The sequence below is a fragment of the Phyllostomus hastatus genome, unplaced genomic scaffold (assembly GCF_019186645.2).
Source record: "Phyllostomus hastatus isolate PE091 unplaced genomic scaffold, TTU_PhHast_1.1 phas_contig_40, whole genome shotgun sequence".
Lineage (NCBI taxonomy): Eukaryota > Metazoa > Chordata > Mammalia > Chiroptera > Phyllostomidae > Phyllostomus > Phyllostomus hastatus.
Genome location: NW_025333872.1, coordinates 68,395,023 through 68,410,800, shown reverse-complemented (window position 1 = coordinate 68,410,800; position 15,778 = coordinate 68,395,023). Strand labels below are relative to the sequence as shown.

The following is a 15,778-nucleotide window of genomic DNA, read 5'->3' as shown; positions in this document are numbered from 1 at the left end:
ATATTGATTCTTTTAAATGTTACTGGGATATTTTCTGAAACAACCAAACTTTTAAGGATGCAATGAATAAAGCCATAGATGGCTTTAAATCATAAGCCAATAAAATCATAAATTTCTGTGATTCACTTCAGATGAAATATGTATTTTTCAAAAATTAATTTAAAGTCTACTTAATGTGATTATATTATAAAATAATTAATTTAATTGTATTCAAACCTCATTTTATTTTGTTTAATATAAAAAAAGTTTAGCTCTGGCTAATGTGGCTCAGTTTGTTAGAGTGTGTTCCCATAAACCCAAAGGTTATGGGTTCAATTCCAGCTCAGGATATTTGCCTAGGTTTCAGGCTCTGTCCCCAGTGGGACACATTGAGAGACAACCTATCAGCTTTTTTCTGACATCGATGTTTCTCTGCCTCTCTTTCTCCCTCCCTTCCCCTCTATCTAAAATCAATAAGCATGCCCTCAGGTGAGGCTAAAAAAAGTTTAGTATTTTGAATTTCACATTGACAAAAGTTAATACTATTTTTAGAACCAATTCAATATATATTTATACACAAAATAACTCAGTACATTGTATACCCTTTATTCATTTAGCTACAAATGCAAAAACTATTTAAAACTTTATGTGTCTTATAAAGAGATGCATTTCTAATGAAATTTTATTTTTCAGTTTTAATAAGTTTATATGAAAAAAGTTAAGGTTCTTATAATAGGACATGAAGGAAATTTTAAAATTTCAGTGTACACTCACTTTTTCCCTGAATGCCATGATGGTGTAATCAAGAAAAAAGTATATAAAAATATATTGTTTTTCAATGAAATTTTGTGGGGGAAGTGCAACAAAAAATATTAATTAAAAGAAATAAATGGAAGATGTAAGATTTCCACATGTTAAAAAAGAGTTGGTTGGCATGTATATTTTAAGTCAATAATGAAGAGTCTCAAAGTATAGTCAATTCTGATTTTTACAGAAATATAGCAATTTTATTTTTAAATGTTAAATGTTACAATAATCTGTCAATTATTTGCAACTTTTTAAATTATGATAAAATATTTTAGAACTTATCTTCAAAATATGGAAGGAAGTGCTAGGTTTACTAAAAAATTTTAAGGAATTGTCAAAAGGAAAAAATTGAAGTTACTAAAACAGACAATGAGCCCTGGCTGGAGTAGCTCAGTGGGTTGAGCATGGGCTACAAACCAAAGGGTCACCAGTTGGATTCCCAGTTAGGGTGCATTCCTGGGTTGATGGCCAGGTCCCCAGTGGGGGCCACATGAGAGACAATCACACATTGATGTTTCTCTCTCTCTTTTTCCCTTCCTTCCCTTCTCTATAAAAATAAATAAATAAAATGTTAAAAAGAAAAAAATAGAGAATGAACATGTTGTTTTCCGGATAATCCTAGGATCCTGAGTGAGAACAAAGCCCAAGATATTCCACTATGGTCAACTTATGTATCCTTAGGTAATCACTACTTCCGAAAACTGACATGTTTTATCTCTTCAACAAATGTATTTTTCAATAAAGTTTTAAATGTTTTCTATGTGCCAAGCAATTTTTGAATCTTTTCTTACAATATTCTCAAAGGCTGATGATTCAAGTTTGTTGAATAAAATAGTAAATAAATTATTGTAATCGAGTTTTTATGTGGTATTGCTAATAAGGTTAATTATCTCTTACTAATATCAGGATCAATGTAACAGGGGAATTTGTAGCCAAAATAATTGCAAATGAATAACACATCCCCTTATTTAGTACAAAGTACTGTAAAGACCATATCTGAGAGTTTGAAAAATAAATGAGCAGTTGATATAGTAAAGGTATAGAACAGTTTGGACATTGCATATTTGATCATGATGAGGGTAAGTCTTTATGTGAGGTGATCATATACAAACTGAACTGAATAAAGATGAGTTGCAAATATATTTTTCAGAAACTCTATTTTTTCAGAAAATTTTTAATTTACTTAATTATTTATAAACACTTGAAGTCAAAGGTAAAACCAGGTTCACCAAACACACACACACACACACACAGAATCCAGTATTCTTAAAACAAAGTTAAATGTCTATTCAGCATAAGCATCTTAGTATTTTTCTATTTCTTTTTCAAATAAATTACTGATTTCTCACAAATTGAATCTGATTTTGCTTTCAATTTTCTACATTAATATTTAAAGCTGACTTTTAAGTTTATGTAAACATTCATGGAAAGTGTCATTCTTTACTGGGTATATAGCTTTCTAATTTTTGGTACTAATATTTCGAAGTGCAGCATAATCAATATATTTATCTGAAACCTCAGTCTATCAGTCTACATAAGAATGATATTATGACATTTATGTCCTTTGAACTGTATAAGTTTAGGGGACAATAATAGTCTCCTAATAAGAAATTAGTTTCATAGTGTTGCTTTCTGACATCTAGTTTTAAAGTTAAAGAAGAGTTATAGTCATTCAGATGTTAGCTCACAGTAATTTGGGCAGGAAAACCAGGTCTTCAACTAGGGGCATGATATCCTCATATGTTAAACCATCTCTTGCCTTAGAGGAAAGATCCAGAAACCCCTTTGCATTCTGCATTGTGTTGAATTTCCTTACTTCCTAACTACTTGCTCCTTGAAATAAGGAACTATCTGTCATTAAGCTTGAACAGGACCCAAACACAAAGGCTGATATTCTGTAGGATTTTTCCTAATGCATGTCAATAGAGAGGAAGAGTCTTTACCCTACATAGAGCAAAACAAATTACATCCTCCTTAGAATTGTGTTTTAAAATTATCCTAAAGCTTCTCAGGTCTAAAAGAGCCCAGTAAATTTAAACTCAGTTCCTTCATTGTGCATTTTTCTCACTTTATTGAAATCCACAATATCTCTTTGCAGTCAGGGTGAATAAGAAAGAGCCAAGAAATTTGAGCATCATAAATATTCAAGACTTTTGGATTAGGCCATTGAAAAAATTGCATCAAGTCATCAGGAGTAAGATAGATGGATAAGTTTACATGCCAGAGATTTCATTGCATCCATCTTTGCTGGCAGCTTCAGTGGGTTACACCACACTGAATATTAAGTGTCCAAAAAATATAGTGACTGAGAAAAGGAGGAAGAATGGAAAGGTGACTAAACTTGTTAAAATTCACAGCCTGAGAATATTTGTTACTAGGTACTGTACTTTGCCATGTATAATGCACTCCCGTGTATAATGCACTCCCATGTATAGTGCACACCCACATTTTTGGCCCAAACTTTCAGGAAAAAAATCTTTTGTTTTAGTTTTTTAATCCAATTTTTATACATTTATGTTTAGATACTTGTTTTTTTATTATAAAGGAATTTTGGCATTAATTTCTGAACATATTATGGTACAAGAAATTTTATGTAACAAATAGTTACAAGAACACAAAAACAGATACAAGGTATTTCAGGTATTACCCATGTATAATGTGCATCCCTATTTTTCCTTAAAAAATTTGGGCAAAAAAAGTGCACATTATACACAGCAAAATACAGTAGGTCTTAGTAACATTTTTAAGAAGATACATTAGTTTGGTCCTCCCTAAATAAGTCTAGAACAGAACTCAGCTTCATAACCATGCTGTTGTATATTGCCCTCAGGCTGCACAGTGAACTCAGTGCTTTATTCTCTGCTTGTCTTTCCCAATATTGATCAATGGTAACAGGATAGCATAGCCTAGGGAGAACAGAAAGTGTGCTTGGAGGTGGAGTCAAGAATGAAAAAGGCTGAGGAAGAAAACATGGAACAAACTGATAGTTGTAGGAGGGGAGGATGGAGGGAGGGATGAATGAGGGAAGAAAGGGGAAGGGACTAGCCAAAGAACATGAATGGGTAACACACGGACATGGACAATGAAGAGGGGATTGACTGTGGGCTAGAGGGGTGGGCTGGCAGGGGTAGGGAACAAAATTTGGGACAACTGTAATAGAATAAATAAGAATAAAAAGAAAAAGCCTGATGAGGCAGAGGTAAAGGGAGATATGTTGAATGATCCAGAGATGCACTTCCCAAGGACTTACAGTTGTGAATTTTGGATCCACTGTGTCAGGCAAGTGTAGTTACCATGTGCTACTAAAAGGAGCTTGTCTCCATCAAGGCAAGGAAACTAGAACCAGGTGATGCAGATAATAATGGGTAAACCAGAGATTGAAGGAACATGCCAAAGAAGGCAAGAGATCCAATTTTGGCACAAATCTCAAGGGGAGTAAAGAGGCTGTCTGAGAGAAGGCAACTCAGGCCCAACCATTTTAAGTAGTTCTTGTTAGAGCAAGTATAATCTCAGTGCGGCTATGTTCTTATCTGTAAGTAAAATGGGATAAGTAATTGAGATGTGTATGGATTAAAGCTGTTAAGTCTAATGTGTTCCACACTCTTCTCATCAGCTCTGCATGTCCTTTCTCAAAATCATGATAAACTACGGTGCTTGTTGAATACAGATGGCTTAACATTTACATATGCCAAATTTGGTATTTTCATTTAGAAAATCTTGCTGGAAAATAAATTTAAAAACAAACAAAACACAAAACTCACCAATGGTTCTCAATTCCTGTGCATCAGATTCAAATGATGTCTTAATTAGAATTATCTTGTTCACAAAAGACCAAAATCCATTTCAAAGTAGCTTCATGGAAAAGATACTTTACTCGTTCAAATGACTGGAAGATGTGAGAGTAAAACTGGCCTCAGTGATATCTAGATACAGGTTTCGTTGCAATGTCATTAGTATATACTCTCTCTGTGTTCCTGACCTCGCTTTGTTCATCTGCTTTATTTGCTGAATTCTCAGACAGGTTACCCTCTCCTGGTGGCGATTACTATCACCTGACGCTTGAGGCCTTTTTTTTTTTTTCCTACTTTAGCAACCCAGGAGAGAAGCCTTTGCTCTTTCTCAAGTATTTCAGCAAAATCAATGTAGTTGACTCTCCTTGATTTGTATTGCAACTCAAAGAGTGCTCCATGGAACAGCCATATTAGCATCTTCTGAGAGTGATTTAGAAATGCAGAACCAGACTCCATCTAGACCAAGTGAATCAGAATCTGCATGTTAAGAAGGTCCCCAGGCAACTCAAATGCACATTAAATTTTGAGGAACATCGGTCTAGACAGTAGTTCTGACTGTGGTTCTAAAACCACTGGAGAGCTTATTTAAATTGGAGAGCTCTAAAAGTTTCCTCACTCTGAGAGACTACAGTAATTGATTAAGCTCGGACTGCAGCTCAGGAATAGATTTTAAAATCTCCCCGGATGACTCTGATGTTCAGCCACATTGATCTTGTCTAGCATATCATCCAGTATGAAACACAAATACTAACACTGTCAAAACCTTATTCAATCTTAAACTCTACCAGTGATTATCTTGTAAAAGGTATTGTTTGAAATTATTCCATCTCTGTATGATTATGAACTTGTAGGAAATAGCATCTTATTTACAATGGAGAAAATAAAATTTGAAGAGGAAAAACAGATTAATCTCAGATTACTAAATTAATGGCAAAATGAGATTGAATAGATATATTTATTTTAAAAAATTTTGTAAGGTTAATAGCATGCAGTGTTGAGACTATTATTTTTTGAAAGAATTTAGCTTATGTTATAAAATTTACCAAGCAATCAAGCCCAACAAAATAAAGGTCCAACCATTTTCATGTTTATCGTATTCAATGTCCCTCAAGGAAACTGTCCTCAGTATTTTCACAGTGTGTGCCCTCTGAATCAAAGAAAACAGGTCACTTTGAGGGGGACAATATCCCTCTTTGTTTTCTTTAGTCATAATTGGTCAGTAGTGTACTTTCCTCAAAATTTTTGTTTAATAGCATATCCAAAAAATTATCAGAAAATCATGGAAAATACAAAGACCTACACATCATTTGGTGTTTTATCTAAAATAGTGGGTATTCAATAAAATACATCCACTTAGTATTTTTTAATTATCCACCAAAGTGATAAAAATATCTGCTTGGTTATTTATCATAATTAAACTTTTGTATCCTAATCACAATTGGAAAAATCTTACAAATAAAGATTCTATGTTCAAATGAATAAATAATTTAATTTTTACCATTGAAATGAGGAAAAGTATAAGTGGGCATTTTATATTGTCTGGTGCCTCTGAGATATATATAGAAAACATGATGATAAAAGGCATTCTTTGAAACTCACAACCCTCATAACAATTTAATAAACTGGGTTATCATAAAAAAGAATCAGATGGTTGCCTTGGTGATAGAGCTTATCCTTTTAACTTCTTCAGTCTGTCATTTTTAAATCTTGATTGATAATAATTTTCATTTATTAACAGTATATCATATTGATAGAGAAAAAGTGTATGCTTTAAACTGTCCATGCAAATCTTAAAATTATAAACTGCCTACTCACCAATAAACTTTGTTATGGTTGTAAGTAGATAAAAATTATTTATCATGAGCACAATGCATGTAATATAATAAAATAACTCAAAAGGACTTCACTATGAAATGAACTTATTTTGAAGAATCATTTAGCACAATCTATTTTCACTCATTTTAGTTCTCTTGGTTGCTGTTGCTAGCGATCTTTTCATTTTTAGTGCCCATGGCCTCTCTTATGAGTAACATATGAAAGCTGAGCTCAGAGAGTCTCTGGAAAATCTGTCGGTCCCTGATTGCTGTTGGTCCCATGGGACACAGAGAGCTTAGACGAACACATTTGGATAGAATTAAATAGCCCGAAGATGATGAAGGAGAAGCAAAACAATGAAACAAACCTTCACTTCTGATTTGGAGACATTTTAAAAATTTTGTCTACTGTAGCTATTTTCAACCTTTTTCATCTCATGGCACATATAAACTAATTACCAAAATTCTGAGACACACCAAAAAATACACTTTTTGCTAATGTGACACAAAAATCAAATATAATTTTGTTTCAGTCACACTGGATGGTTATTGTTGTGTTGGCTGTTGTCTTTTTTTTTTAATTTGGCAATTTAAGGGAAAAGAGGTCAGTGCCTCTGACTACATAGTCAGGTATTGCATGCTTTAAAATTTTTTGTGGCTCCCTAGTTGAAAATCTCTTGTCCACTGAGTAATGTATGTTCCCGCAGAATATGCAGAATATGCACTCATTATAAACCCAAGAAATTCCTCCTTACACCTAAAAGTTCCAATTCAGGCTGCCAAGAGGATCATGGATCTTGTAAGCCACAAAACAATATTTAAGCTTTACTCTTACCAAAATGGCTTACGATTCTAACCAGTATCAGGTGCTGAGACTTACACATTTCTAGGAGCATTGGCCTCTGACCTAATCACAAAGCACACATGTTTGGAGTTAAATAATGACTGCTTTGACCTTCTTTGTCCTTGTGTCCAGAATTGGTTTATGTTCAAGAGAACTGTTTTTAAAGATTGTCATGATGTTAAACTCAATTTTATGATGTCACACATTGCTGTCATTTTACACAAAGTGGAAGCATTCACCTGTCTATGAAAATTATTAGATAACTAGAAGCTTGTACTAATATACTTGAGAAATTTGATTTTTCTTAGAAGTTTACTGAAAACCATAGAGCAATACATTTCTACTTTACAGACTTAATTCTTTTAAATTTAATTTTATGTTCTTATACAAATGATTTTTAGCTGACAATAGCAATTGAGAGTGACAAATCAGGCATCATCTGCTTCTGAGAAAAATATCCCTCTGAAGTCTAAATGGGTAGCATGTTGTTACTCAATTGGACAGGTGTCTGAATGGTCATCATTTCCTGGATGAAGTGTAAGCAGAGAGAACTGGCACATTGTGTAGAGGCTTTACTGGATTCTTTAGACATCTGATAGCCCCAGACAGTGACACCAGTGATGGAATTCAATCCCCAAAGAAAATGCAATGTGGCGATAAAACATGCAGAGAGACATTTAATTTTTAAGTTTGAATCATCAGAAATGAATTTCTGTTGTATTCTATTAGAAAAGAAATGTAGGGGTGTGTGTGTGTCTTTACAAGGTTAGCTGTGCTTGCCTACACTTGCCTCTATAAAAATAGTAATGGTCTTTAGGTGATCATCGGTTAAAAAACTCAGTTGATGATGCTCCTGCAAAAAAAGTGCTATGTAAGTCATCATATTTCTGTCCATTCTGAGCTGTGGAGATGTGTGGGTGTGTGTGTGTTTTAATCTATAACCTCTACTTATAAAAAGTCTGAGTGGATATGCCCAGAGCATTGGGGTTATCTTGGTTTGTGTTAGGCTGAAGTGTAGAATCAGAAAACTAATAAAAATGGGGCTTTATCTTTGAGATTGGTCTGAGTCCCATAACTGGGTTGTGTCCAATCATTTACCAGAGAGGAAACAATAAATGCTCTGAAATATATTGTCACTTTTTCAGTCTAATTCTTTAGCTTTATCTATGTTTGTTTTTCCTTATGTAAAATTTATTTTGGAAGTATAACCAGCATGCCAGGATTTCCCTTCCACTCTAGGCTGATCTTCCCTTCATGTTTGGGAAATGGTGGAGGGAAAGCATTTCCCTGGCCTTTTCCTGTTCAGTGTTCATGGCCCCAGTCTTTTAGAGACTCCTTTTCTTTCATTTATTTGGTTACCTCTAGGATGGACCCCTGCTTATTTTGGTTCTGAGTACGGTCTAGAGCCCTTCCCCTTTGACAGGATGCTGCTGCATATGCAAGAGGCAGTACTAAGGAGCTTCAAGGAAGCCCTGGCTACTGCTTCTTTCCTCTGTTCTCTGATGTGCAAGCTTCCACCTACCCTGCAAGAAAAACTGGCACAGAACAACACAGAATGGCTAGTGCCATACCACTGTCCAAATAGTGGATTTCCTCAGAATAGGATAGGCAAGGGGGCAATGACAGAATTATCCAGGAAGGATGTTTTCAGCTCTGAATTCTGCAGAAGATTCTAACTCAGATCTGATCCTCCTGAGGAATCACACAGTCTATAGTCTGTGTGATTCCATAATCTTTCTTTTATTCTTCTCAGTGGTCAACAGATGTCTGTGTAATATAAACACACACACATACCCTCCCTCTCAAGGAAAAGTATTCTTCTAAATAACCATTTTAAGGTGGTCTCATCTCATAATAAGTGTACCATTTCATGTAACATTTTAATTTACAATATTTCATCCCTTTTCTGTATTCAAATATATCTCTACATGGAGTAAGAAATCATCTCCTAAAGTTGTGTTCTTAGCCTATCCAAAGACCACTCACTCTCATTCTTTGACAGTATACTGCTTTTTTTTCTGCCTAAATTACACAAGGGACCAATTTTCTCCACTGTCTTTGTTGGTCTGAATAGGAGAGAGGAGGCACGATGGGTTTGGCAGGGGAAAATCTGAGTTTAGTTTTTCAATTCACTTGTAAAAGATTTAACCCAGTGGGTGACCTAAGACATTGAAAAGATCATTTGCCTACAGGTAAGGACTAGACCAGCACTGTCCAATAGTATTAAATTGTGAACCACATATGTAATTTAAAAATTTTAAGTAGCCACATTAAAAAGTAAAACAATGATAATAAAAATTAATTTTAATGACACATTTAATCCAGTCAGGATATCAGGGCTAAACAAGAAAAGCAGAACCAATGGGAAATCATGCCAATATATTTATATATTAAGACAGTTATTGCAAGGAACTGGCTTATGTGATTGTGGGGACTGGCCAAGCGTCAGGAAAGGAAACCACAGGCAAACTGAGCCCATGGGCAAGGACCAAAACTGAAGTCCATGAAGGGACTTTTTTCCCTTTCCTTGGGAACTCACAGGCCTGTTTTCAAGGCCTTTCAATGGAATCTGACAACCCCATCCAGACAATCCAGGATCATTTTTTTATTTAACATCAATGGATTAGGCAGGGGTGTCCAACACACAGCCCCTGGAGGCACGCGGCTCAGGATGGCTACAAATGCAGCCCAACACAAAATCATAGATTTGCTTAAAATATGAAAATTTTTTGGTGATTATCTGTTGCAATGTATTTAATACATGGCTCAAGACAACTCTTCTTCTTCCAGTATGGCCCAGAGATGCCAAAAGGTTGGATACTCATGGTAGGGATTTTGATTACATCTGCAAAACACCATCACAGTGACTCCTAGATTAGTGTTCATTTGAAGGACTGGCGGTAGCAATTTAGCCAAGTTGACAGATAAGTAAAACTATCACCTCAATATATCCAAAATAATATCACTACAACATGTAACTAATATAAAATCACTAATGAGATATTTGACATCTTTCTTTATACTAAGACTTCATAATTCAGTGTATACTTACACTTATATCACATCTCAGTTTGGACTAACCACGTATCACCTGCTCTATATGCACATGTGTCTAGTGGTTCTGCTTTGGAGATTGTAAGTCTAAATAGTGACAAACAGCAATTAGCCTGATTATCTTGCATTCTTGGATCAGTTCTAAAAATACGAGTTCTGTGTGGGAGTGCCTTTAATGTGTAATGAGGTTTATGTGAGCCTTTCTGCCTGTAGTCTGTAAGATGCAACTTTATTATGCCTTTCCAATCAGAATGCATTCCTTAAAATGCTGATCAAAAGTCCCACACATGAAGATATGTATGATAGATTACAATGCAACGTTATTTTTGTTTTATAATTATATAAATATTATAGAACTCCAGAGCATAGGAAAAGCAAAAGAACCATCTAATTTTGAGCTATCTGAACACATTCTTGGGGATCATATTGTCCTACAGGGGCACTTGACAATGTCTAAAGACATTTTTCATTGTCATTGCTGGAGATGAGACTATGGGTATCTAATAGGCAAAGACCAGGGATGCTGCCAAAAACCAGCACATAATGCACATAATAGACCCAGTGCACACCAGATAATGATTCACACAACCCATGAAGTCAGTGATGTTAAGATGAGAAACCCTGCTTTGAAGTAAGATTTGGAGAAGCATAAAGAAGAGATAAAAATATACTGTGAGATCCAGGAAGATGGAAGTTTCCTATTCCCTGTGGAGTTTCCTATGTCCTGCACCTTGGTGAATTTTTTTTCAGAGATGTGACTAAATATCTTAACTCTTTTGTATCTCCATTGCCATGCTCAAAGTCAGAAATGGGATAAAGGTAGAGCAGTGGCCCTGCATACAGTGTGGTGATGAATTAATGGGGAAAATGAGGGAAGGAAATCTTCACAGTGGTGATTACCTCCTTAACAGGTGCACAAAAGTTAGTCATTGTCTTTTCTGAAGATATTCAGGATTTCTTTATGGTTAATCTTAATTTTCAACTTGTAGAAAAATTACAAAAATACAAAATCAAATTTATAAATGGAGAATTTTAAATGTATACGTTAATCAGCACCAAGCCAGGTAATCTGTGGAATAAAGTTGTAGTAAATAAATAAATGAGTAAACCTCATTAGCATTTTTCTAAGAAAATCCATGGCATTTAAGATCAAGTAACTTCTCCGAGGAAGTAATCATATTTGTAAACTCTAATTTCAAATTTGCTTCTATCCAAATTAACTGCAAATTCAAAATTAATGTCATTTTCCAAACCTTGCTATGTATGTGTAATGAAGTCAGCAGCAAATTAAATATATTTCTTAAAACCTGATATTTAGAAAAATGTAACAACTAACTTATTTTCTGAAATGGGTCATATCTGCTTGCAACAAGTATTGGTTAAATGCAATACCAAATTCTGATTTTAAATACGAGGTCTGTCCAGAAAAAGTCTAGCCATTGTTGGTATAAGGAAAACAGTTTGCGGGATATTGACGTTACCTGGCAGTCAAGGAGAGTGGACTGGAATGAGTATATGTGAACAATGACGACTTCTCTAATCTATTCAATGGGGACAGTAATCACAGTTGAGTGAGCATGTGTACTGTGTGGCTGTTTGCAATCAAAATGACTGAGCAAGTAGAGCAAGGAATTTGCATCAGATTTTGTGTTAAGCGTGAACATTCCTCTGTGGAAAATATTTGGGTGATTCAGAAGGCTGTAGCTATGGGAAACTGGTGATTGGCAGCTTCATGACAATGTGCCCGCTCATGCATCACATCTTGTGCAGAGTTTTTTGGTGAAACATCACATCACCCAGGTGATTCAGCCCCTCTACAGCCCAGATTTGGCAACCTGCAACTTCTGGCTTTTCTCAGAACTAAAATCACCTTTGAAAGGAAAAAAATCTCAGACTGTCAATGAGATTCAAAAAATACAATGGGCAGCTAATGGTGATTGGGATAACTGTGTGAGGTCCAAGGTGCCCACTTTGAAAGGGACTGAGGCATCATTGTCCTATGTACAATGCTTCTTGTATCTTGTATCTTCTTCAATAAATGTCTATTTTTCATATTACATGGCTGGATGCCTTCTGGACAGACCTTGTGTAGTTCAGAGTCACTACTTCTGAGATATATTTCTTATGAGGTAGTTACAGTTCACTTCTCAAACTTTTTAATTTAATGTGTAAAAACTAAATCATCCAGATCTGAATGGCATTCTAAGAATTCTTAATTTGTATTGAAAATAACTGATATAAAACATAATTATAATTTATGTGATCAATTTTCGCTTTGAAAACAGTGACAACATATTCCCATCGATGTAAGTTTTTAAGCTTTTTCAAATAACTCTAATTTGAGGTAACTCATTTTCCTTTCTTTATTTCAATAGATGAATAATTTATATAGCAATATGCTAACAAACCTTTTCCTTTTAAACAAACATAAACTTGTTAGATAAAATGTAAACTTCATGGTAAAGTTATAAAGTTTTAGTCATAGTTATGGTTTATATTTTGTAGATTTTAAAAAGGAGTTTTTAAATTATATAAATTCTATTTCCCCCTAGAAATGCGCAAAGAAAAAAGCGAAAAGGAGGAGAAGCCTGAAAGGAAAATACAAACAAAAGGTAAATGTTTAATTTTGTGCTTATTCTTATTTTTATTTAGAACATATATGCATTTATTTATATATGTGCATTTATATGAAAAGTTTTCATATTTAATATTCTTTTGTTTTAACTCTTGATCATGTTTAAATAAATACATTTACTTCTCATTTAACTTCAGGTATAATTATGCAAATGATTTTTCATGATTGGAATCAAAGTTACTTCAAAATCTTCAAGTTATTCACAACTGATTTTTACTAATGTAATACCTCAAACATATTTTTACTTAATAGCAGATATTTTTTAAAAAAATAAGGTAAATAATAAATCAAAGTTCAATTTATCTTAACCTTGAATTTTTTATGCCATACACCACCTTCAAAACCTTTGGTACAGAAATGCAGTCACTGTACTACATTGCTGCATGCTGCCGAGGCCCTGCAACTTCCTTAAATAGCCTTCAGTGTAGATGGAAGGGGACAACATGAAGATTAATGTCCCTTTCAAGTGAACTGAATTCAGTAACTACAGTGTTTCATGGCCAGCATTGTCTTGCTCACCTTGCAAGCATCTTATTTTGGGGGACTGGGACTTGGCCCATATAGTCATAAAACTTTAAAGAAACTTATAGAAAGCAAAAAATATATTTCTAAATATGCTCAGGTTTCTCCAATGGTCCATTTCACAAGATTTTGTGTGAAACTGACTATTTGCAGGGGGTGGTTACACTTGTCCTGGCAAAAATAAAAATCCCATAGTTACTATTATTGTGTGTTACAGACAGAAGGTGAAAGAATTTTCCTGGGATAAAAATTGAATGTTGCTTAATATTTGTTATGTCAAAACTGGCTAATGCAAAATTACCTTCAGGAAATATCAAAATTTACAAAATAGGAAAGTTTCCAATAATAGAAGTAATAATTAACCTAAAATTATACCACAAAGATCCACTATGTAAATCTACATTTAAAATGTCATTTGGAAAAACACTTAATGTACTTTCTATTTGGAAGACCTGAAATCATTCTGCAGATATATCTTTAATCCTAATGTTTGAATCCATTTCAGATTGGTCAGCCAATTCTTATACAATCGGGTACATTGAAGCTTACTCAACTGAAACCTATTTATATTTGTACTTAGGAAACTAATGTCTTCTTACTTTTCCCTTTCCTTTTTTGGTTCTCAGTTCCTTTGGTCAGGGAAATTGGACACAGCTCTTAGCTACAGATTGACTAGACATGATGGAACTGGCTATGTGTTTCTATCCGCCAAAGGTTAAACAGAAACTGAACTGGTTCCCCGAGAACCGGGTCTCTGCTATTTTATTTTGCAGAATGTACTGTTAATTTAATAGCAGTGCTGCTGGAGTGGATGTGGTGATGCAGATGGCACCATTTCCATTTTGGACCTGGCTCTATTAGAATTCTGCTGTTAAAGACTTTGAGCAGTGGGCTGTAGAGCAGGTTTATTAAACTAGTGAGTCTTGCATAATTAAGACCGTGAATTTGGCTGAGGTTTAAAATAACTTTCTCAAAAGCTTGGCTAGAGATTAGTACCTGAATATACATCCTGGAACTTCAGCTGTTCAACACGGAAACGGGCTTAAGGGATAGTTTCTTTTCTCCACAATTTTTCTGCATGAATATAAACAGAAGATTTCATTTTACTGCTGAGTTTCCTCATCCAGGTAGAATAATGTCTGCCTTTATTTTCAAGCTGTTCAGTGAAAAAATAAATGAGGTTTCATAACTGTTCACATATGTAGATAAATATATGTTTATATATGCCATATTCCCTATCAGTTATGAATAGATGTGATTGATAATTAGAAATGTAAAGTGTTATCAAAACATTTTGAACCCTTAAAAGATGAGACACGGTGTAGCCAAGTAAATAGTAGTCTGCAATGGTTATAAAAAACCAGCAAATATCTGAGTTTAAAAAGATCCATTATGCTGAAGCTGGTGCATTTTAGGGGGAGATAAAAATTTTGGTGATGATAGAAGCTAGGTCACATCCTATTGTCTTTATTATTTTTCTTCCTCCTTAAAAAGATTTATATTGTATTCTAAAAGGTTTTCAGAATACGAAGTTATTGGGAATGCCGAGGAAGTCCACACCTAGATGCTTTACTCATCTACTAGAACAGAGAAAGCAAAAGAATTCAAATCCCAGAGAACATACATTTTCAAAATAATTTCATATAAATATGTTAACTAATTCATGTTTAAAGTGTCAAAGAATTATTGTTTTAATTCTGATTCTTATTCATATAAAATTAGGGGAAAATTATGTACTCTTTATAGTTGTCCACATTATCTAAGTGATTTTAATTATTAATGAGGACAAGGTAACTTTTATTCCTATTTTACTTATATGTTTATTTTGTTTGATATTTTACATTAGGGAAAAAAGGGAACAGTTTCAGGAAGCTAAAGAGTAAGCCCTTTGATTCATAACCTCGCATTGAGTACTTATTTTGGTTTTAAGGTATAAGCTCTCGCATATTAGTTGATGTTTATCTTTAAATTAACCTTGTTCTTCCCACATAAAAGAGGTAGTAACATATTTTGTGATCAGAATAATGTATGTATTTTTGACCCTGTGTTGATATGGAAATACAGTGAAAAAATATATTTGCTTAGAAGAAATTTACAACCATAATTTAACTTCTCCTAGATTACCTAGGTGCCATTCACCGAACTGTTGCTAATACCTATGGCCCCTGGCATTCTCTCCTATTATTCTGTGTTTCTTTATCTATGAGCAGAGATTCAGACTCAATGGTCTTTCAGATTCTTACCAGCCCTGAATGTGTGCTAATATTCAATTAAAATTATTCTAACATCTAGCAAAGTATCCAACACATGAAACACACTCAGTAAATGTTGA

At 34.2% G+C, this 15,778-nt stretch overlaps 1 protein-coding gene across 2 annotated transcripts in view; it reads left to right on the top strand.

Annotated features, from left to right (window-relative positions):
• TRDN (triadin) overlaps nt 1-15,778 on the top strand; it is a 304,890-nt gene that overhangs the window by 66,448 nt on the left and 222,664 nt on the right. For both annotated transcript variants that reach the window (XM_045843665.1, XM_045843666.1), the window contains exon 5: nt 12,842-12,901. In XM_045843665.1, coding sequence (XP_045699621.1) covers nt 12,842-12,901 — 60 coding nt within the window. The remainder of the gene's footprint in view (nt 1-12,841; nt 12,902-15,778) is intronic.